This window comes from Podarcis pityusensis (genome assembly GCF_964106645.2).
Source record: "Podarcis pityusensis genome assembly, chromosome: 12".
Taxonomy (NCBI): domain Eukaryota; kingdom Metazoa; phylum Chordata; class Lepidosauria; order Squamata; family Lacertidae; genus Podarcis; species Podarcis pityusensis.
In genome coordinates, this window is record NC_138037.1 from 10,909,086 (window position 1) to 10,933,655 (window position 24,570).

General features: G+C 43.8%; 2 protein-coding genes across 3 annotated transcripts in view; both read right to left on the reverse strand.

Annotated features, from left to right (window-relative positions):
* Positions 1–1,482: 1,482 nt before the first annotated feature.
* Positions 1,483–13,667, reverse strand: CRYGN (crystallin gamma N). The gene is made up of 4 exons (XM_080974313.1): positions 11,133–13,667; positions 10,315–10,563; positions 6,592–6,737; positions 1,483–2,172 (listed from the first exon to the last, which is right to left on the reverse strand). Exons 1-4 carry the CDS (start codon positions 11,151–11,153, stop codon positions 2,037–2,039), a joined length of 552 nt encoding a protein of 183 aa, XP_080830439.1. The 5' UTR covers positions 11,154–13,667; the 3' UTR covers positions 1,483–2,036.
* Positions 13,668–13,804: 137 nt separating this feature from the next.
* RHEB (Ras homolog, mTORC1 binding) overlaps positions 13,805–24,570 on the reverse strand; it is a 28,960-nt gene continuing 18,194 nt past the window's right edge. For both annotated transcript variants that reach the window (XM_080974294.1, XM_080974295.1), the window contains exons 4-8: positions 22,482–22,564; positions 18,575–18,631; positions 18,418–18,465; positions 16,694–16,775; positions 13,805–14,299 (exon numbers count right to left, since the gene is read on the reverse strand). In XM_080974294.1, coding sequence (XP_080830420.1) covers positions 14,207–14,299; positions 16,694–16,775; positions 18,418–18,465; positions 18,575–18,631; positions 22,482–22,564 — 363 coding nt within the window. In that variant the 3' untranslated portion in view covers positions 13,805–14,206. The remainder of the gene's footprint in view (positions 14,300–16,693; positions 16,776–18,417; positions 18,466–18,574; positions 18,632–22,481; positions 22,565–24,570) is intronic.

Genomic DNA, 24,570 nt, shown 5'->3' on the forward strand with positions numbered 1-24,570 from the left:
GATGTCTGACAGGGGAACTCTTCCTTGGCTTCCTGCCCCTTTCTAGGTCTGGAGTCTTCCTTCTGCACCCAAACCCCTCCGCATCTATACAGCCAACTGGATGAAATGTGTTGTGGACTTTGACCAGCCATTAATGTCCATGATGGCTTTGGGACACTAGTACACACGCTCTCTCACAATGGCCTACCTCACAGGGTTGTTGTGAAGACAGAATGCAGTAATTTGGGTGTCTGTCAAATTTTTAAACATAGTCTTCACCACCTCAACTTTCTGTGAACTCTCCAAGCGCAGTTCATGGCTGCTGCCAGAGCACGGCAGATTTCCTTGATCTTACAGACATCGCTCCCTGCTTCTCGTTTCCTTGCGTTCCTGTCAGCCTGCACTTTGCTGCAGTTCAAAAGCGGCAATAATGAGCAGCAGCAGCAGCATGGCGTTGCAAAGAAACCCTGCAAGTTCTGCTGATTTGAGGCTGGACTGTCACGAACAACAGACACCTCCCTCTTCTCTGTGCTCACAGACAGGGTGAAGTCCAGGGCAGTGGTGTGTGTGTGTGTGTAGGAGCAGAACCTCCATTTGCCAAGAGCTAGCTGCCCATCTGCCCTCTAGAACTGGCAAGCCAGATAAGATCCCCGTAAAAGTGACAGATCAAAGTAGCTAATTCATCAGACTCTCCAGGAGATTAGCAAGAGTGGCTTATAGCAGCGCTGCCGCCGCCAGCATTTGTGGGCATCCATCATGCAGATGAGTCTAAACCGGCAGTGGGGGAACTTTTCCAGCCCGAGGGCCACATTCCCTTCTGAACGACCTTTCAAGGGCCGCATGCCAGTGGTGAATGGGATCAGAGACAAAAGCAGGCAGAGAAAGTCCTCAGAAGTGGAATAGGGCAGTGTGAGCGGTACGGCTGCAGGAGTGCACAGCCGAAAAAGGCGCCTTCCCAACGCCCGGTAGGGGGCATCAAATGGCCTCATAACAGGGTGGCATATTACTAAGGCCCATCCCTGAAGTCCTGCCCATTTCCCCTTTGCACAGTAGGTTCGTTTCTTCACATGCCAACACACGACTCTATCCTCTCTGTCTCCAATATAGGAATGGAAGGACACATCCCAGCCCAGCAGAAGCTCTTGGAGTGTAAAGTGGGGGTCATTGAGGGGTACTGCCTGGGCAGAAATCCAAGGGCCAGGGAAAGGGGCCTGGAGGGCCACATTCAATCCCATGCCTGAGGTTCTTCACCCCTGGTCTAAACAGCCAATGGATGATCTTGCAGAGAATATCGTGCAATGCCTTTAGGAGCGTGGTCACTTAATGTTGAATGTCTCCTATGCTCCTTTGAGACCTCATACCAGGGTCAGTATCAACAGGTGGCTTCCTCTGGCAGTTGCCCCAGCACCTTGTAAGTCTCCACACCCCACCCCACCAATACCAGCACCAGGTTTCTATTATTATTATTATTATTATTATTATTATTATTATTATTATTAACAGTTAGACTTCCCTGCCATTTTGACTTGCTCCCATTCCCGACGATGCAGCCGTGCTCTCGATTTCAGAAGCCCACGTCGTGTTGAAGTCCATCACGAGTCGATTTCCTTTTTCATCTTGCTTTTCTCAGAGGGCATGTGCTCACCTTTACATTTAGAAAGAGGATGTCTAAACGGTCTTATGTGACAAAAAGCAGCTTTCCGTGCCCCTGTTAAGGTCGTCAAACCCCGTAATTATATTTACATCATTAGAGCTCAAGTAACAACCTCCTTACCCATCTCTGTATCTGTATATTGTGAGCCTTCAGAATGCACCATTCCATGAACAATGGCAACTTATTCTCCCCAAACAGAATCACCTCCCTACCTCAATTGGCTGGTCCATGTCAGCTACCCATACAGTGCGCTATCAGGCCCTGGACTGCTTAAGCCAGTGACCTGCCTGGGCATGTGGAGGAATGCAAAAGAGGCACATCGGATTTCAAGTCTTTTATTATTTCACATTTCTAGAGACCAGGAGGAAAGGGTCCAGACTCTCCGTTTTCACCAGGCAGTTAGCTAAAAATAGTTGACAACCCTTCTGATTGACTGGATGTTTGCACAGGCAGCTTGCCACTCATTGCAGCTGCTGTAGTCACCTCTCTCGACCACATACATCTGGCCACGATAGTTAGGTTCCTCATACAACACCCATCTGAAACAGAAACAAAATGTTTTCTAGCCAAAACACTCCAAGCCACATTCAGAGATGGTTATGGTGCCATATTGGTTTCCTCCAAACAGTTGGCATTTGATGTTAAAAGTTGATCACGGCTAAAATTCTGGTGGCTCTGAGGTGGAGATGGACTTGCTCCTTTTCTGAATGATTGGTTAACCAAAGGTTTAGAAAGCAGCAGTGATGAAGACATTAAACCCAACATATGTATGTCTGGGAGATGGCGGACCGGACAAAAAGCAGAAAGAGTTTTTTAAAACAACTGATCACCGTTTATTCACCTTATAAATACAGTTTAACAAATGCGTTAGTATGCACAACTCCCATTTGTTTAATGTTTATCTTGCACATATGTTTGTATTTAATGTGTTTATTTTAGATCTCTGTTGATTATTTAATTGTGTTTGGGTGTTTTGGAGATACTGAATTTGTAATATGTTTTGTTATAAGTTCATTGACCTAGACATCAATCAAATTTACTGGCTCAGCCAACCCCCGAAGTTCTTAATATTGAGAACGTTAATATGAAAAGGATGCAGAAAATATGCTTTAAGATATCCTCTTTTTCATAAATACATCTAATAAGAGACACAGGATTTAAGAGACCAGTCCACATAATTTCTGGCCAGAAGTTCTATATGAGCACTGGGGTACATGCCCCACCACATATGCCCTATTCTAGTTGTGCACAAGAACCCATCACTCAAGGCAGGTGGCTGTCTCAGCACCAAGGATAGCGCCTAGTGAGCAATTTGCTCTAAGAAAGGCTGGAAGCAAAGCTAAACCTTTTGAGCCTCTGCCTGCTGCCCATCTCTCCTAGGCCAACCCTCTGAGCTACAGACAGGCACTTCTGTACTCTCTGCCCTGCCCACCTGGTGCACCCCCTGTGCCACTGGACTTTCAGAGTACTGTGGGAGGCACTTGGTTCCTCAGGCCCAAAGGAAAGCACCTGTGAGGGTTTGCCTCTGGTTTTATAGACCCTGGGTGCTGTGGAATCTGGCAATGTAGAGGTTCAGTTGTTCCTTGACTCCCTGCTGAATTCTGGGGTCATGACTAGGGTTGCCACCCATCCTGTATAATATGGGACCGTCCTGTATTTCCATGTAATATAAATGTGAATAAATCCTATTTCTTAAAGCTACGACAGTCTCCACTGTGTTTTGATTCTCAAAGGAACACAGATCCTGGGTGAGCACCTGGAACCCCCTGGAATCTTGCCACAGCTTGGCAGAGATTGGGGATGGTGCCCAACTTTTGTAACAATAGAGACATACCTTGGTTGTCAAACGCCCTGGAACTCGGACATTTTGGCTCCCCAACTCCGCAAACCCGGAAGTGGTTGTTCCGGTTTGCGAACGTTCTTTTGGAACCCAAACATCTGGCGGTGCTTCTGCAGCTTCCGATTGGCTGCAAGAGCTTCCTGCTGCCAATCAGAAGCCACAATTTGGTTTTCAAACGTTTTGGAAGTCAAACAGACTTCTGGAATGGATTCCGTTCGACTTCCAAAGTACGACTATATATCCGTCAACTGAGGATAACACTTCATGCATCTGACGAGGTGGACTTTATTTCATGAAAGCTGATGCTGTAATAAATCTGTTACTTCTTCAAGGTGCCACAGGACTTTCACCTGCATGGCTGTTAGGGATTTAGGAAGCTGCCTTGCTCCAGGCCAGACTCTTCCTCCATCTAATCCAGGGGTTGGCAAGGCTTACCAGACATGGGCCAGATCACTCCTGCAGAGATCCTCTGTGGGCTGGGGCAGCACAGCGCAATGCCGGAAATCACGTCTGCGCATGTCCGTGGCGCCAGAAGTCGCTTCTGCGCATGCCCAGATGCTGAAAATCATGCCTGCACAGAAGCAATTTCCAGCGTCTAGGCATGCACATAAGCAATTTCTGGAGTCACGGAAGTGAACCCCTGTGCCGCGCCGGTTTAGTGCAGTGCACAGGAACTCGATGAGTGGGCGGCTCAGCTCGGGGGCCGGTTAAACGGCCTCCATGGGCCGCTTCTTGCCCGTGGGCCCTAGGTTGCCGACCCCTGATCAAATCCACTATTGCTTCTCTTATCTATCAGCTCTCCAGGGTTTCAAACAGAGGGTCCTTTAAAATAAAACAAATAACAACAGCCTTGCAGTTGCCAAGCCTTGAAGAAAAGGCTCCTCCCTGGCCACAGAGTACATCTGGCAAGCACTTTGGGCATTTCAGCCAGAGAGCCCAGAACGGTTGTCGCCATCCTGCTTCCCCACCTAGCCACAGGAACCAATACCATCCCACTCCAGACTGTGGCCCGTAGCATCTGTCAGAGCACCAGGTTGGGGGAGGCTGCCTTTGAAGTTCTGCTTTTTGCCCTCCTAAGCGATGATCCCTTGGCACAGAAGCACGAAGCAGCATGAACCAGAACTCCAGCTGTGCCTCACACAAGCCAAGCACTCTCTGGCTCGGACAGAGGGCTCCAGCTCTCTCCCAGGCACGCACATCCAAGTCGTGCCTTCCGACTGTGTTTGTTTGTCCAAAGGAAGCGCATGGTACCATGAGGTCAGAGAGATAGTGGGGGAGGAGAGAGAGAGAGAGAGAGAGAGAACGAGCCAATGACATCATAACACAACTCCATCACTGGTGAAAGGGTGAGACACACACGATGATTTTTGGTTTTTTCCACCCCCTCAAGAGAACATTTGTTCCTGGTCAGAGCGATGATGGAAATACAACCCTGCGTGATCGCCGGTTTTCAGGGGAAATGTTTTTGGGACAGAGGGAGGGACAGCAATACTGTTGGCCTCTCCCAGTTTGGCACTTCTAGAGCAAAGGATCAGAAAGCAAGAATGCGAGAAGGAACTATAGTGGGGAAGCTATAATTGGTGTTAATCTTTTCCAGAATAAAGAGGCTTGTTAAGCTGATCCTCTCGTGCCACATGCAATTTTTTTGTGTGCCTCAGATGAACATTTATGACGGAACTGCTGGATTGGATATTGCTAACCTGCAATTATTTATTATTACTACAGTAAGGACTCCACACATAGACCCAAGCCCAGGGTTGGTGGAATGCCAGGGGAGCAGAGAGCTGGGCTTTGGTCTCTTTTAAAAGGGGTACCCTGTAGATATGCAAAAAAATAAAAATAATAATCAATCACTGTACATGGCTTTTTTGAAGAAAGCAGATGGAAGCTGCCTTATAGTGACACAGACAATTGTTCCATCGGGCTCTGCGTTGTTTATGCTGACTTTGAACTGATCAGCAGTGCTTGCAAACCCCATTTTTTCAACCAGCCACATCTTTTCCTGCCTCACATCTGACATCAGGTGTAGAGGAAGTGGATATTAAGTCCTAGACCCAACCCTGGAACATACAAGAGACGAGAAACCCACTTAGTAGGTTTAACCTGTGGGGGGGGGGTGACTGAAGAAGGGTAGGGACTGGTAAAAGCTACAGAAAGCAACAGGGGCCTATATCTGCGAGTGACTATTCTGGGATGGAACTGCAGAGTCAGAGCTGTCATCATCTATATCAGGGTGGTGAGCCCCCTATCTCCTTCCAGATGTGGATGGACCAACTCCCATCATTGCTGACCTTTAGCCATGCTGGTTGTCAGGGGCTGATGGGAGATGGAGTCTGGCAGCAGCGGTGGGCAATACATTTCTTGGATCTGCTGCCCCTGTGGATTCTGCCACCTGAGGCAGTCGCCTCATCTTGCCACAAGGGTGGGCCAGCCCTGACCCCAACAGATCTTGCTTCCCCTGTCGGTTTCCAGAAGAGACCCAAAGTCCAGCACAAAGCAAGACATCTCTCTCCCCCCCCCCCCCAGCTTTCAGCTCACATACACAACTCTGGCTTTGTTCTCTCATCTATTGGGCAGGTGAGGTGGATAGCGAAAGGCCTGCCCATTTGTTTCTATGGCAGCAGAGCTCACCTTTTCGAGATGCAGACGATGGGTAGTTAACTGGCCAGTCAAAGGAACTGGCATTGACAAACCTTGACAAAGGAACTTGTTTGGCAAGTTTCCTCTTATGTACTCTATCCTCACAGATGCAGTTGCAGGTTCAGAAGGGATCCAGTTTCATCCAGACTGACCAATCTAGCAACTACATCAATAGCAATCTGAATTATCCAAGTGCTAGTTACGTAGCGGAAATGGCACCGTACATGCACACACACAGACACAGAGAGATGAGGAAACAACATGCTCAGGGGAACCCAGAGAGGCAAATGACTCACCCCCAAAAGAAAACAGCAAGATGGGGGCTGAGTATGCTCAGTGTGCAGGGAATAGGAAAATGGTGGCAGCTGGAAGAAGAATGGAATGGAGTACTCTGAAGAGGCCTAAAAGGAGGATTACATGCGGCAACCCTTTATTGCAGGTTGCCCTTGTATTATTTTGACACCCGTGAGTTACTTACGCTCCATCCCCATAGACTTTGATGGCGTTGATCCAGTTTTTGGCCCAGCCTTGCCTATGCAGGCAAGAGCAATCTTCGGTGAACTCCTGGCTGCGACCACTAAAGTGCCTGCCCTCGAATACTTCAATCCGGTAATTCTCGCCATGCTGTTGGCAAAGGCAGGCCAAAATTAGCTTCATGAAACAGCAGCGGCAAAACCCAGAGACACCTCGCTTTTCCAAATTCATACTAAAGAGCTTGGTGTTGCGAAATATGAGTAAAAATGTATTTAGAAAAATAACATTTGCACCCTTCTCGTCTTCTAAGCTCCAGGCAACAGAGAGGTTTGTTGTTGTTTTTTTCATTTTGACCCACAGGTGAAAGACAGAAATGTGCCCCAGGCCGGCCAGTGAATTCTGTAGCCAGCAAAAAGCCACAGGTGGAAAATGGGTTCAGCATCAGCACTCGCCGGCCAGCGACAGTTTCATCACTTTCATATTTATTTTGTCTACTGATTTAAAAAATGGTATTCCACTTTTCGAAAACATAGCAAGCTCTCAAGAAGGTGGTTATCAGCAGACATAAAAATATATATCAATAAAAATGTATTAAAACATTTATTTAAACAAGCAACACGTTGTCCCCCTCCCCCATACTATATACAAAATATGCCAGTGATTTGTGTCCTAAATACAGGAGAAGTAGTGCAGTGTAGTGGTTAGAGTGTCAGGTTGGGATAGGACGATGTTTACAATTTATTACGCACCCTTTACCTTCAGGTCCCAGGGTGGGCTACGACAATTAAAACACAACATTAATATTAAAAAAAAAAAAATTAAAGCAACTTTAAAATTCAGAAATAAGGCGGGCCGGGCTCTAAAATATGCATCTCCAGTGTCAAAAGCCAAGATAAAGAAATGTGTCTTCAGTTAGGTCTTCAGACACAGGTTCAAATCGGTTCTGAGCCATGAACCTCGCTAGGGAATTCTTTCCCTCAGACTATTTTGCAGGATTGTTGTGAGAATCAAATGGAGGTGGGAGAGAAGGACCCATCACTTTACAATATGAGCAATATGCCTGTAAAGATGTGATCATGCTAAGTTATCCAAGCAGTTAGTACTTTTCTTATTATTGTTTTCAGTGAGTAATTTAATGCCAGACTATGAAAGTGTTCAAACTTCAGCTGAGATGGGGGAGAGAGAGAGAGAGTTTCAGACCATCCTCAAGTGCCCTTTAGCATAAAACCTGCACCGGAAGAAATACAAACCACGAAACGACCACGCACAAGGTCAAGAAAACAAGGCCACAAGAATGCCACTTTTGACATTTGTAAGAGAACCAGACATCCATACATGGGAAATGAATTAAGAACCCCACGAGGAACGGAACTACGAGGAGGAAATTCCAAAACACACATCTATTTGAGACTGTTTCCCTTAAAACAAACAAACAAAATAATAATCACATTTTCCTTGTTCCTAGTCAAGTCTGTGGTTATTTATACAGGATAGTTGTGACTTTATTACGCAAGAAAAAGAAAGAAACACACACACACACACGCCGCCCGCTTCAGTCTCCAGTATCCTGTCTATGCAATTCTTGGAAGGTGAACTGAGGTAAATCACTTTGGGAATCTCCCTCCCCTCCCGCCAGTAGGTTTGGTAGGTATTTGTGAGGAAGTCTGCAGACAGGTATAAAGTTCTTTTTAGAGAAAAAGAAAAAGAACCAGCAGACAGAGGACATATAATATATTTATAAATGGAATCATGTATGAGAAAACTTGGCTGAGGTAGAGGAAAGCTTGTGGCATTCTTTTGGCGGTGGAATCTCAGATATGCCTGAAACATCTGATGGCAGTCCAAAAAAAACCCCAAAGAAGAGTTTCTCCCGTTCCCCGTCTTGTACATACAGATGCACAAGTACACGAATACACACACCTTCCACTGCAATACAAATTTAGGCTGAAGACAGGAAATAGTAGTTAAAAATTGTTGAAAGTACTTTGAGGGAGGGCTCCATTCCTGTGGTGTGTGTCTTATTGTATTAAAAATATATTTTTTTTACTCTTCAGCTAGCAAGTTTGCAGAATGCCTTACAAAAAAGGGCAGCAGGAGAGCTAATCCATTAACAGCACAATCCAGTACATGTCTAAAAGAAGTCCCATTGAGTTCTATTGGTTGTTTCCAACTTAGATTAGAGCCACTTAATAGGTATAAGATAGTCCTGCCCATTAAGTACAATGGGTCTACTCTGGAGTATGCATCACCACCCCAAGTTATTGCCAAGAGACTGAAGTAAGACATATCTAGTGGATCTTAATGATTGGGTGGGGTATTCCTTCAGATACTTGGGTTCCAGGTCATTCAGGGTTTTATGCACCAATATTAGTAAGTTTATTCAAGCCTGGTAATGCACAGGCAGCTGCTGTGGGGATTAGCGAACCAACTGGAGTTTGAAGAAGATAACAGAGGCTTAGACAACAGAAAATAGTTGCCTTGCCACTCCTCCTCAGGGGCAGCTTAGAACTGATGAGCAGCCCCAAGCAATGAACTTGGTCCTTCAACCACCAACCCACAGAACCACCATCTTGTTGGGCTTCAGCTTCAATTTATTGGACCTCAACCATCCCAATACTCATTCCAAACACTGGTCAAGTACTTAAACAGCCTCTCCTGATTCAGGTGAGATAGACCACTCTGTGATCTTCAGATGTCAGGCATCATCACTAAAGACTGGGGTATCACCAACATATTGATTGTGCCTTGCTCCAAATCCCTGGATGACTTCCCCCAATGACTTCATAAAGATGTTAAAACAGCAACTGGGAACACAATGGAACCCCGGAGGACCTCACAGTCTAGAAGCCATGGGGCTGAGCAAGGAGCAAGGGACTCCTACAAGTAGGACAGAGGCACCAACGCCTAACCCAGAAGGATGCCAAGGTCCAGGAGATACAATGTCCTTGTTCTTTGTCTTGCTTGATCACATGATGATGGCACAAAGACCTGGGCTGACGCGGGTGGCGCTGTGGGTTAAACCACAGAGCCTAGGACTTGCCGATCAGAAGGTCGGCGGTTCAAATCCCCGCGATGGAGTGAGCTCCCGTTGCTCGGTTCTTGCTCCTGCCAACCTTGCAGTTCGAAAGCACGTCAAAGTGCAAGTAGATAAATAGGCACCGCTCCGGCAGGAAGGTAAACGGCGTTTCCGTGCACTGCTCTGGTTCGCCAGAAGCGGCTTAGTCATGCTGGCCACATGACCCGGAAGCTGTACACCAGCTCCCTCGGCAAGTTAGCGAGATGAGCACCGCAACCCCAGAGTCGGTCACGACTGGACCTAATGGTCAGGGGTCCCTTTACCTTTTTTGAAGGCAGTGTTTAATCCCCTGGAACAGACAAGCCTGCCCAGGCACGTAGAATGCGTATTTTAAACTGTGTTTAGTTTATTGCAATTTTTTTAAAAAATGTTTTAAATAGTTGCTGTTGTTTACTATTTTTACTGGTAATTTTATTGTTTTATACTTTGTAAACTACTTTGAGGTTTTTCTTCTATCAAGAGGTGCATAATTTTTTTATGAAAAGTAATAAATTATGACCATTCCGGCAGGTTGTTAAAACATACAATGATGCTGAAGACATCCCAGACATCCTCCCAAAGGCATGAGTGACAGACACCTGGAAACAAAGACTCCCTGTGATAAACAGGACCTGTCCTGTCACTCATCAACAACAAAAAAGGAGCACTAACCATCCCAACTGGCTTGCAGGATCCCATTCGGTCATTGTGCCCGTTCCAGCGGTGGAAGCCAGGGTATTCGCCATGCTCCAGGATGTACTGCTGGCCTCGGAAGTCTGCGAGGCTGAAACAGATCCAGGCGCCACTCTGCACACAGATGGAATTGACTCTGTTCACGAAGCCCCGCTCCTGGAAGTTGTCGCAGGGCCCGCTAACCTCCAGCCTCCGGCCTGTGAAGCATTTGCCTTCATAGAAAGTGATCTAGAGGAAAGAGGACGTTCCAAGGATTGAGCTACGGCCATTGCGCGGCCCCACGACCCACCGGTATTCCAAGCAGATGGAATCCACTGCCAGACGGATTTAATTTTGCATTCAACGAGAGTTCATTGAAAGCTGAAAGTATTCTTTTAATGAGACATTAGAGCTTACAACACCGTGTGTGGCTAACAATGCAACCTCTCGGGGTTTTCTTTTCTTTTATAAACATCGTTTTTTCAAATTGTGTATTTAGATTAATTAAGACACACTCCATTGTATTTCCCAATCCTCTTTATCCTCTCGCTTTCATATGCTTTTCCTTCTCTGGAGTTGCCAGATTCCTTGCGTTTTAAGGAACGCCCCTTAATCTCAGACCACCCCAGCTTGTGTGGCCCCATCCTGCAAGGCAACACAGCCCCACAATGTTTTGGAAAGCGTAGCTCCATTAAGCCATCCTGTCTCCTGTTGGCATCCAAAGCTTTTTTTTCCAGCTCATCTCCTCCTCCCTTTTTTTTAAAAAAGCCTCTGATCTCATACATAAGCAAAGTTACAAAAAGGAACACGTTACTTACTTTTCCTGAATACTGAGACATGTTTCACTGGCAACTGCTAATGCAGAGGCTGACTCCCAAATGGGATTTTCAGAGCCACGGGAAACTCTACTATATATCAGCAGCAGGGAGACCAGGTTGGGTTTGTAAGGCCTGCCAAACAATGCACACTGGGGATAGTTCGTGCTTAGCTGGCAAGAACGGCATACCTCTCTCTCTGCTGATACGGGAGTTTTAATTTAATCCAGACAATTTAACAAAAGAATCACTCATTGGGGGATTTGAGCAATGAGCATCGAACATTTACAGTTCCTTTTAGAGAGAAGCTTTATTTATTAGACTAGGTAACAAGCCGATTTTCATTTGCTTTCCCTTTTAACACAGCACACGAAAGCCTCTCCTCCTGGAGCCCATAGAGTGAGTCTTCAGAAGATGCCTTAGAAATTGGTCTGTCTAGTCCAGCATGATCTTTTTTTATTGGAAGTTATCTAAAGCTTCAAGTCTCTTTTTCCTCTTCCTTCCTTGCCCCCTTTTCCTTGTGTCTCTTTTTTTAAAGATTGCAAACAGGGACTGCCTTGTTTTAATTGTATATAAGCCACTCTGGGAGCCTTTATAGCTGGATTCTCAGATACAAATGTACTAAATACAAGTAAAGGAACCCAAGATCCTGGATATGAAATACACTGTATGTAAAGTGTAGGAACATAGGAAGCTGCCATATTCTTATGAGAATTTGCATACCGCCCTTCATCCAAATATCACAGGGCAGTTCACAACATAAAAATGCAAGATAAAAACACTAAATACATAAATACACAAAACACAGGCCTGAAGGATGTTTAGAATTACATCTGAACCAGACTGCAGCAACAGCCAACATACAAACGCGACTTGCCCTTCTTTAGGGGAAATGGGATCTTCTGCTCTCAACTAGAGGCTTCCAAAGTGTTTCCAAGAAGCAAATTCCTCTGTGGCTCTGCAGAGGCTAGCTGTGTTGTACTCACATTTTCCTCGCAGAAAACAAGCCCCTATGGTGTATTAAAGCACAGAATGGATATGTTCAGAGCAGAACCTTCTTGCTACCATATCATGCTGTCCTGCTTCATCAGAAGACCTCATTAAACAATACTGGAACCAATTTCATGTTAAGCCAAGCCCTGAAAATACATTTCTATTGCCAAGCTTCAAAATAATTTCCACATTGCATATGTACACCCCCCCCCAATTCTATATGGCTTATAAACGCCCTGCAGTACTATAGTTAATTCCTATATAAACCAGCAGATATGGAATGAGATCAAACTGGCTCAGCAAGTGCTATTTTTGTACCAGCACGCAATTTATTAGCAGGAACATTTTATACATTCAAAGCGCTCTAGAGACAAAACTAATTAAATCATATTACCCCTGGGGAAGGAGCTAATGATAATCATTCCTTTTTCACAGTTGGGGAAATTGGGCCAATGGGAGGTCCCAAGCCTCAAGAGGGAATTAATGGCAATGGCAGACTTGAAATCTAGCCCTCCAATGCTTGTACTAGGCCCCCAGGTGCCAGACTGCTTTCATTGCTTGGATCTTGGCAAAGCTTGCTGGATGGAGAAATACAATGCACCATGCAGCGTGCTTCCATCGTGAGCTCGTTATTTTACCGGTATTACCATTTTGTCTTCACAATCAACCCTTCAGGTACAAGAAGGCTGAAGCTGTGATTGGTCACCAACAGGACGCATGACGAAGCAAGGATTTGCGCTCATTCATCCAATCCAATTCTACCTACTGCAGAACCCTTGTTCTCAGATCAGAACTGAACTATGCCATTTGAAAAGGGGGACCCCTAGCATGTTTCAATGTACGCCCAATATGAAATGTGGGCAGCTGACGGAAAGGTTTATGATTGGCTGCTGTGGAGTATCACTCACTAAGGATCCTCAACTGTGGGAGAGGGCTATTGACCTCGCGTCCTACTTGTGACCCTCCCAAATGCATTTGGAAACAGAATACTGGATGAAACATGCCTCTCCTCTGACCAGCAGGGTCCTCAAGTTCTTATGGCCTTTGCTTTCATTATTAAATTAGTACACCCTAAAATTCATGCAATGGTTAAGACACTTTTCAGAATAGCATAGAGAGCAGCAACCCAACTGAAGTACCCCAGCCTGTTGAGATGTTGAACATTTTACTACACATCAGCTTGGCCACCTAGTATATTCACAGCTTTCCATTTTTTTGTGTACTATTTTTGGATGACGAGGAGTGCTGTGACATCTTATTGTGGAATGAAAGCTTTAGGCCCACATCAAATGAGTGAAGAGGATGAAACTGGATCGTCCTGGCAGGAAAGTGAGGAAATATACTGTCGGGGGGGGGGGGGGAACCTGGTTCACAAGATTGCGTTCAAAAAGATAATATGCATTCAGTTCACCCGTTACTGGAGCAGTAAATATACCATAATTATGGCCAGTGGGAGGTAATATACTGCTCAAAGTGCAAGAACAAGCCATAATTCTTCTTCAAAACCTGGAAAGTACAACCAAATATGTTAAATTCAAAAACTGCAGTCTTTTCCTGTAACTGACCTTTGAAAATGTTCTGTTTAAGCATTCCATCAAACATTTGGCGGCTTTCTGAACTAGGTATTTTTCAGAAATGGCATGAAAAAAAATGTAAAGAACCTGTTAAGCAGTGGGCACACAAAGGTTTGCAGCTATTTTATTTACAAGTATACATTTAACACAAAGAAACACCGATATTCAAGCCTAGTTAATAGTAGTGTAACAATATGCATCATCTGGATGATTATTCTAACCCAACTACATTGAAAAATTAATGCCAGTAAAATTCTTGGTCATAATATTAAGAAATACAATATATAAATTGAAAATATGATTGCTTAAAATTTGAAAATGGAAGTGAAGCCTTTTTTTTTTTTTGCACAGGAGTCAGAGTTTAACATAATCTGAAGGAAAAGTCTCCAACTGACTTTATATTGTTCAGGTTAACAGAAGAAGAAAAAGCGTAGTTTCGCTGTGAGGGGGAACAGGCAGTTTGCTTCTTAAGGTAGAACATATTCCCAGTGTTCAGCCTTCGGTGGGCAATCACATCACCGAGCATGAAGACTTCCCTTGTGAAGATGCCCCGTCAATTTTCTCTGCCTCCAAAATTATCCTTCTGAAGACGTCAACAGCAGTCTGGAAAGAAGGCAGAGGGGCTATTAAGAGTCTGAAGCACTAGAAAGCACAGCAGCCACTGTAACTGTTTTAGAATAGCAAACAAGGATGAGAAGAGGAAAGGTGACGACATGCTGTAGCTCAGCATTGCTAGCGTGCCTGAGATGGATATGCATGTGACACGATGCAATAAAAGCAATGCAAAAAATCAGGACCGCCTAATTTCCTCACCCAACTCTCATTGCTGAACTCTGACCTGCAAGCCTTCCTTATTCTTGTAATATGCAAGTGATGCTCAACATGTGAAGTGCCTCTTGAGCCAAAATCGCTCAGAATGGGCCTTGTGTACCTTGCACAATGTGTGCGAAGATCACCGCAGACCACCATGCTGCTGAAGTTTCAAGCCAAAGTGTGAATCGGGTGGCTTTCCAAGGTGTAATGAAGACCTCTTTGTTAGGCCTGGCATGAGACCAGTGAAATATAATAGTAATTTGGTTTCATACCTACTTGTTTTGCACTGGAAGTATTGTTACCTGCCCTGAGCATTGGGAGCGGAAAGATTAGCAGTCTCATCTCAGAAGGCTACGAGGCTATTTCAGGGACCTGAGCCTGAATTCATAACCCAATAGTTATGTGAAGAGAGTTACAGAGCTGGAAGCTATGAAGGCCAGGGAAATGTTTCTGAGAAACTAGAGGGCAATGTCAACAGATGCTAAGAGGCAGTTGACTCAATTAAGCTCCAGGAGCCGCATTTTGGTTTGGAGAAATAGATGCTTTTCAGAAGGTACTTCCATTATTCTGAGCTAGAAGGTAGCACAGAAAGGCACCCAAATATTTAAGGACTGAATAGGAAGAACTGTCCCCTGAACCAAAATGTTGCCCTTCAGTATCTTTATTAAAAATACAGTGGTGCCCAGCAAGACGAATGCCTCGGAAGACGAAAAACTCGCTAGACGAAAGAGTTTTCCGTTTTTTGAGTCGTTCCGCAAGACGAATTTCCCTATGGGCTTGCTTCGCAAGACAAAACGTCTTGCGAGTTCTTGCGAGTTTGTTTCCTTTTTCTTAAAGCTGCTAAGCTGTTAATAGCGGCTAAGCCGCTAATAGCCGTGCTTCGCAAGACGAAAAAACCGCAAGACGAAGAGACTCGCGGAACGGATTAATTTCATCTTGCGAGGCACCACTGTATATATATAATCTCTTATCACCTAGTTGCTATTGATGTTTCATTTTTTCGTGTTAAAAGCTCTTTTCCTCTTGTACTGAAACTTGTTAAGAATTTTTGCCTGCAGAAGTAATAGTTGCAGGGAAAATATAGTAAAGAATGAAGAAGTAGATGTTTTGGTAATAAGAATGCTGCAAATCTGTGTGAAATTTGTGTGAAACTATCTCGGCATTTTTGAGTTGGCACACTTGGAGAATCCAATGCTCGTCTTTCTGTTTTTTTCTGTTCATCAAGAATCATTTGCCAACAAGGTACAATTCTGAACTGGGCTTGCTTCCAAATTTGCTCCAGTGGATTCAAGCAGTCCCTTAAGCATCTTAAAAGTGCAATATGACAGTTAATTGAACATTGCCTCATATAATGCCAGATATGTACTGTATCTCATGTGACATTTAAAATCCAAAATCAAATGAAAAGGGTATTTGTCAGTATAATGTTTCCCAGACACAAATTGTCCACAAGTAGTCAATTAACCTAATATATTTCCTCTGCAATTAGATTTTTTGCAGAATCCCAAATAGCTTGCTCTACAGAAGTTTCACCTCTACATGCTGTTTCTTTGCTCCTGAAGGTAGACAGGAATGCAATTTTATTGAAACATTCAGATACCCTCCCCGATATTCTGAAACAGTAATTCAGCTCCCATTTTAACAAGGAATATATGATATGCTGCTTTAACTCAAGCACAAGTCTAAAACTGCCAGTGCTCTTTTTAGCGGATCCTTTCATCTTACAAAATTAGGGAGCTCTTAATCTGTGGTGGCAAAGCAAGAGTTCACCCTACCTCTGCAGCTTAAGGATAAATTGATGCAGTCATGCAACGAAGTCTATGGAAAATACATGTTTTAACAAGGTTCCCAGTTTGCATCGCCCATAACTAATCTTGTTTGTTTGTAGTTTTAAGTGGCTGCATTGATGTGACCGCATTAATCTTCTGATGACTGTAATATTTACATGACAGTCTTGTTGCCTGAAGATTTCATCATACGGTGACATATCACAGTGATCTCCAGATCAGGAACAGTCAATGGGATGCAAACGCCCAAGTGATGACTTTGCCACTATGCAAATGGTCATCAGCAAGCTGTAAAAAGCTGGCTTGGGCAGCTCTTCTCCCATTTCCCTGGAAACACATTCATAATTAAGCAGCAATTCCTATTTCAACTTCAACCCTTTAGAAGCAAATTGGCTACCTGGTTTTCTTTAGCAGAAGATTCCAAGAAAGCTGCATTCCAGGATTCTGCTAAAGCTTTCCCTTCTTCATAGCTGATCACCCTGAAAAAAGGAAAGTAAAGTTATTTATAGTAAGAGCCCTCTAAATTAAAGTTCTAACCATCTGACTGCTCGTCGTACTGTATTATATGTAAGATTTAGGAGAACTCATCTAATAGATCCAGATATGATATGTTTACAGTTCGGATTATCAGTGTTTCATGGAGAAGGTTTCACATCAATTTTCAATTAGAGCAAGAAGCAGGTGACACCTAGTTTCGAAGGAAGGGGAGCTGAGTGTATTGTTGGAAGATACATAATGAAAGCCAAAGCTTAATCAGATCACACAATAACATTAAAGCCCTGCTGATCACACAGGTTTGGAATCAACAACACAGGCACCATCTCTAACAGCAACTTCACAAGCACTACGTTGCGTATTATTTTGGGTACAGCAACTTGGAAAACAACTAAGTTAAGGCCGTGCACATTTACAGGCTAAGCAACGTCCCATGGGTGATCATCTAGGTAATAGGGTATTATTTGGACCATCTCTCTTCTAAGAGTAAAATTTTAGTAGTGGCAGCAATATAATTATTCTGTCTATTAAGAACGTAGAGGAGCCTACTGGATCAGGTCTAGGGCATACGTAGCCCAGCATCCTGCTCCCACAATGGCCAGCCAGGCACCCATGGGAAGCCAGCAAGCAGGATTCGGGTGCAAGAACACTCTCCCCCTCTGCTGGTTCCAGCAAGTGGTATTCAGAAGCATAGGGCCTCCAACTGTGATTGGCAGAGCACAGCCACTGTGATCACCATAGCCTTCACTAGTTTGTCCAGTTCTCTTTTAAAGCCATCCAGGCTTGTGGTCATCACTGCCTCCTCAGGCAGTGAGTTCCACAGCTGAGCCATGAGCTGCTTGAAGGAGTATAACCATATTACCACAATTCTGAGTTTCTGTGTCACCATAAATGTGTAAGTGATTATGATGGCAGGTGAATTTTTACCAATCAGAAAAAGGGGACAGGTAAAGATTATGGGAATTCTATGGGAATTTGACAGTAGTGAAATTAAAAATCAACTTTGCCCCGACAGTAGTAAGATCCACCAGAGGATCGGCGGACAAATATCCGGGCAACAGGTTACCCTCAGGCAACTTTACTTGAACCTGACCTGGCCAAAATGCTACATTTTAAAAATAATTGCAACTCTAAAACCTGAAAGCAATACTCAAGTACCAGCCCAAGTAGGATGACCTGAGCTCTTTGGAGGAACAGCAGGGCACAAATGTGACAAATATAGTTCATTCTTGGCCTCCTACATAACGCTTCTGCAGATAAGTAGGTCATCAACTGACCAACATTCCAACCTTAGTTGAATTTATCAAATAAAAGCCAGGAATAGGAATTGGAATGAGGCAAGCTGTGGTATCTGAGGTGATGTATCAGAAGGAAAGGTAGTAAATTACAAGCACATTTCAAGGCGTAGGACTGCTACAGCTATCTGCAGACTGTTATGCTCAGAGAAGCATATTCTTCTCGGTTCTACAGAGGTTAGACCCACTGAAATGAATAAGTAATGAATCAAGGCCAGTAACGTCTATTAATTTCAACAGGCCTACTCAGAGTATGACTGGATACAATGCACCACAACATTTTAATCTTAGCAGGGTTGCCTTAACTCATCTCAAGAGAAATATTCCATACCGTTCCATGTGCAGGTCCTTTTTATTTCCAACCAACATAATGGGGATCCTATGGGATTAAAAACAACACAAATCACTTTCAGAGCAGAAGCTGATGTCTGCAGAGTAATACGACAGCAAAATGAAACATGGAATGAAATGAGAGTGTTACTACTTACTGGACTTTTCCCACCATATCCAATAACTTGCCATGGATAACTTTAATCACTTCAAAACTGAAAAATAAAAGGATGACATCATACACGCCCTCCAATGTTGAACCCTCTGGCATTTCTATCCCGCCCACAAATAATTCTACAAAGATCAAAGCCACAAGCAAACACTACTTCATTTAACTACTGGGAATTCTATTTGTCTGGAAAACCTAAGTGGATCCCCGATGCCAATGGTATCTCATCATGTTTACACAATTAAAAAATGAGAAATTAAAACCTGCACCTTGGCTTATACATGGCAAGCGAGACATTACTTGAGCTGTGTATGAATTTGATTTCTTTTAAACAGTAAAAGGTGATAAAGTTGAGCATCAAGCACCATAATTATTTTAAGTCACAAACCCAGGGTTAAAGAGGCTGTTTCCAAAACATAACACGAACCTGATACTGTTATATACCAGATCACTTCCAAAGCAGTTTATGTTCTGTGTAGGCTGGTTGCACAATCCCCTGGGAACTTGCGCTGTGCAAGCCTCACTGAAAGGAAGGGAGAATTGCACAACTGCTGTGGGAGTGCATGCAGAAGTTTCCACCACAGTGTGACCTTGACCATGAAGGACAACTGGGTCAATGAGGTCAGGACTTCATTTTGGCACAGAAAAGTAAACAGAATTGGAGAAAGCCAGAACTGTCATTGTGACAGTTTGATCGCTCATGTAAATGGAAGACAATCCATAAAACACCAATGGCAGAATTCCAACACAGCACAGTACAATCTAAAAAAAATTTGCTGACTGAAAAGGGAGATGCACAAGGTTCTGCATTCACCCTGCTCCTTTCACCTCCTACCAGCAGACCAAGCTCATATCACCCTACGTTTTATGTACGGACTGCAATATTTACACCACTAATTCCCCAGGCCCTTGCCCGCTATCTGCATCTAACACTGGGGATGAGGAAACTCCAGCAACTTCAACCAACTACCCCACGGCTTTCACCTTCTCTACCCAGCTGGTCTGTGTTGTGCTTCAGGCACAGCCTGAACTTGCTGGTGTTTGCTTCACATTTCAGTGTAGACTGCGACATACAACCACTCACGTTCCCTTCCTACGGCTTGCATTGCAAGGTGTTTAGGATTTGCAGAGCTCACCAGTACCAACACCTGCCAAGGCTTGGCCTCATTCACCCCCATGAAACAACTTTACACATAAGGAAATAAGAGATCACCTCAGAGACATGTGAGACATTAGAGTGGAAATATATTTGCAACTCTCATGTTCCTCAAAAACAGAAGCGAAATTGCTGCAGAGGTACAGCTTAAGCATACTCTCCAGTATTGACAGATATCAGGAATTTACAAGAGAAGTAAATGCAGAAGTTGTCCCAGTGTTTATTCTTTGTGTGTGATAATACAGTTAACTCCAGGAAAACAAGGTAGGATCCAGAGGGCTGTAAGTGGGCTTACATGAGCACATCAGGTTTTGGGTTTTTTAGGCCTCTCTACTGACTACATCCCTCATGCCCCATTCCAGCCACTCCTGAAGTTTGTGTGTGTGTGTTGTTTTTTTTTGGGGGGGGGGGAGGTTGTTCTCTGGAATAACTTTCAATATAGCACAGTGGGGCCACAGCTGGAAGTGAAGGTTAGCAAATATCCTGTGCAGAATACGGATACAACACAGTGCCTTCCCAATCTACTTGAGGCTCCTGGAATGCAGTGCATAGTAAGGCGCTGGCAACTGGGTAATCGGCAAGTTAGGGAGCAGCTCAAGACCCAAGCGCTCTTCCCTCATGTATGGCTTATGGCCCTATCATGTGGGAGCAGAACACAAGTCCAATTTATGTCTGATAGCTTAAGGTGTAGAACAGCAGACCGGTGAATAAAATATTCTTAAAGGGCAAGAGATCACAACAATGCTGAGATATACGACCATGCCCTTGGAGGCTCGCCATAATGGGTATGAAGCTCACAGAGGCCACAGTCACAAGCTGTGGGACTCATTTTAAGCAAAACATCTGTGTGCTTGTGCACACAGATCTCACTTCGCTTCTCCCTTAATTGAGCAGGGAAGCAAACCACGGAGTGGCTGGCTTCGCATTGTGTCTGTATCAGCACTTGTGGTTTGCTTTCCTCTAGACAAACCATGACTGGGAAGTCAGGCTTCGCATTGCGGTTTGTTTGGAGAGAAGTACACCACAAGGACTTTGTTCAGAGGCAACTCCAAGCCAGCTGACCTGGGACTTCTTTAGCAGCTGAACTAAGGGAGGAGGTGAAGTGTTACGGTTAAAACTAACCACATGGCTTGGCATAGCATGTGGTCACCATGACCCTCCTCCTATTCATTATGGCGAGTCCCCAACAGCTGTTGTCTCCTAACAATATTTTCTTCAGTCTGCTGCTCTCAAAAGGAAGTTAGAAATCACCTACACTTATGCCTGTGTGAGAGAACAGTACCACAAGGTTTGCAGAATATTAATTTGGAAACTTAAATTAAAACATCAACATCTTTATTAAGACTGCAAACAGGCTTAACAAGAAGCCTATTTTAAAATTCTCTATTAAAAGAAAGAAAGAAAAGCAAACGAATTGCTATCCACCCTGCGGCCAAGAACACACACATATGAGAAAGTGATAATTGAGCCCATCACAGAAAGCAGAGCTCAAAGAATGGAAATTTCCAACGCAAAAGAATGCCTCAATACTGACTTCAAGAGCCAAGGTTACAAAGTCCAATAAACTCTTGCCTTCTGCTATCCTGTACAGTGTGTCCACATACACTGCCCCAATAAGGAGATCTGTCTGAGTCCTCAGAGCATACTGCAAATGGATCAAGGTTGCACTCTCATTTTTCATAGGCTACCAGGCAGCTGAAGGTTGGTAATGCCACAAAGCAACATCGTAAGTGAGCGAACTCAACGTGAAAGGCTCTATATCCCATTAGCAATCCTTTACCCACAGTAATAGGCTTTAGGTTATCAAGCACTAATGGCCTTGAAATGGTGCCAAGGTTTCTCTTTCAGGAAGGCAGAAGGGCTAATATCAAATGAGTGGAAGATTCAGCCTAGGGACAAATTCACAGACCTCACTTTTGATACCCACTGAGTTGTGTGCAAGTTCAGTTCTAAGGCTTTGCAATATTCATTTCAACAGATGAACACGAAATTCTACTCAGGATTCGCCCATTGAAATCTATCGACCCAAGTTAGTTTTGCCCATCAATTTCAATGGATCTGTTCCTACGATACCAGAATGCTTGACACATTGCACATTAGTAGGTTGCAGCTTGGTTACCACAACTTTGGATACCTATACACCAAGCATACTAGTGTGCATTTGCAGAGAAGGCAGCAAAACAATACTGGCAGGTACCATTGTTGCACACTTGAGAACAAAATTAATTGTCTAAGAAAGTAAGTAAAATAAAACTGTATTACATGGCAATATAGATTTTTGAGGAATTTTTATACATATTCAATAGTCAATGTATATTTCCGAGCACAAAACCTACTGTTTATGAAAGAGCATCAGTGGAATGTGTCACTTGTTAGCTGGCTTGATGACAAAGGCAGAGGTAAGGACCACAACTGCCTGAAATACTATTCTGTTTTTTCTTCTAGGTCTTACAATTTTGTTTCATGAAGAGCAAATGGATGCTGCCCTTTTATAGTACTTCTCAATTTAGCTTGCACTTTATGGTTCCCAGAATGTCAGTGAGAGGCAATACTACTTTGAAAGCTAATAAATAAAAACTCAGTATGTTTTTATGGCACTCAATCCATGTCCTGCAAAATATTTTTTGGTTGTGTTTGCACCACATTTTCAAGCAAAGTAGGGAGACTAAAGCAGCCAAAGTCTGAAACAGCTCAAAATTAAGAAACTGTCTTGATAGCAGGAATTGGAGGCATGTCTTACCTTTTTATTGATGTGACTGAGTAAACAAGAATGTATCCATTAATGTCTATGGAGTACGTCTGAGGAAATATTGAGTATTCATCCTGTTGGAAGATAAAGCTGCACGTTAATGTTTTGCTGCCACACAAGCTCATTAGTAAGCTTGAAGAACTGAGTTAGGATTAAGCGCATTTAATCCTTGCATTGTTAAAATGCTGTGCATGAACGTACATGTACTGACTTCCTTTCACTGCTGTCTTGCATTCTAGTGAATTCTTTGCATAGCTGAAGGATTACAATTCCTCTACAAAGGTCTACAGGAGCAGTGCCACCGCTGAAAATGGAAGGCACCAAACAGGAAAGCTGACATTTCACGGGCATGATGCACTCATGCACTCACTATGCATTTACAAGAACGGCACTGAACGTGAGAACTGGTAACTTACAATTACTAAACAGTCCTATGGGAAGCTGTCCATCAACTTTGACACACTGTGTCAAGACAGACAACCTATCAGTATTGTATCTGTTGGGAAATTGGACATCTACTTAAATAACTTAGAACATGCTCAATACTGTTGCTCAATACTGTTTAAGATGCCAAATGATCTTTCGACTATGAAGTACTGCAAACAGTAGGTTATCAACAAAGCACTGATCAAATTCCATTTTAGCTTCCACAGATGTGAACACTAGGATCGATCTCTCATTGCTCCTTCAGAATTTAAGGTAACTTTGACTTGCTTGGAAGAAGGAACTTTCTTAATGACAATGCAAGCAGACAAATTCAAAACAAGGTTCTGTTTAAGGATTTTTATTTTACTAATTAAAATACAATTCTAAGTACACAAAAGTAAACACAATTTCCCTCATCTTTCCTATGACTTTAGGATGTTTGCAGAGGGAAAGTTTCCCATTCACTTCTCTCTCCTTGAACCACCTATGCTCCCACAAGTGTCTGCCTGGAGGGTCAGAAATTTCTCCTGCACAATGTGAGATGAGGTCCAGAGGGGCTGCTAGGGAAGAGGGGAAATGGGAATTTTCCTCCCATGAACTTGATTAAGTTAAAATGATGAAACTGATAAAATAAACAACTTGCGTAGTTTTATTACTGTGATGAGTATGTTGTGGATTTGTCATTTCACACATTTAGTGTTGGGTGCATTTCACCATTAATACATGAGCCCCCAGTGGCACAGTGGGTCAGTGCGTCTTCCTGTTAACCAGAAGTATGGTAGTTTGGGGTGGCTGTGGGAAGGATTCCTGCATTACAGGGGGGTTGGACTAGATGACCCTTGGGACTCTTTTCAACTATACAATTCTATTATTCTATGTTCCTGCTCATCTTTACTTCATTTTATGGGGTGCCGCGATGAACCTTGCACATTGAAAATATAAATATGCTACAAATGAACTATCCCTTTGGAAGGCTGAAGCCTATGCAGGGGAAGTATTTTGCTTCGGATAGGGAAGGTAGCCTGGAAACCAAATATGCAGCCATTTGAGGCTCTGTTACACCTTGATGTGACTTGATATGGCTTCCATGAGTTTTTCTGTGGCTTTAAAAATAGAGAAACATCTAGATGCCCTTGGTTTCCGAGGCTAGAGTTGGGACGATGGTTGGGGAAGAGCCTAATCCTGCTCAAGGTCAAATACTGCCAGACTGGAAGATACCAAGAAATTATTGTACCTTCGGTTAAGCAGTGGCATTTTGCAAATGTGCTATAGCATCACATTTGAGCAAAAGGAGATGTTCGTGTTCAACTCTCAGCAGGTCCCATGCCCAAAGACATATGCTACATTTTGAAAACTCACAGCAGCCTATTTATGCACAGGAATAAGCCCAATGCTCAAGGCTACAAAATAGTTTTCCCTACAGGGAAAGAGAAGTTCCTGCTTTGCTTCTTTTGAGGTTTAGTAGTTTCCTTCCTCCTACTTGCCTTATGTCTAGGGTTGCCATATTTTGAAGAGCAAAAAAGAGGACACATTTGCCGGTGCCTAGGCCAGGGAGGAGGGGGTGCGGGAGCAGGCGAGCACTGGAGAATGCTGTGGGTGGGGCATGTGCTGGAGTGACATCAGAGGGCACTGGGAAGGGCCGAGGCAAAATTTG

What these genes read in the sequence shown, in the direction of transcription:
- CRYGN (XM_080974313.1), bottom strand. Translation starts at nt 11,153, where the DNA reads ATGTCTCAGTATTCAGGAAAA. An exon ending in TGTCTCAGTATTCAGGAAAA is followed by an intron (nt 10,564 to 11,132) that starts GTAAGTAACGTG and finishes TCTTTCCTCTAG; the next exon opens with ATCACTTTCTATGAAGGCAA. An exon ending in AAAGTCTATGGGGATGGAGC is followed by an intron (nt 2,173 to 6,591) that starts GTAAGTAACTCA and finishes TTTCTGTTTCAG; the next exon opens with ATGGGTGTTGTATGAGGAAC.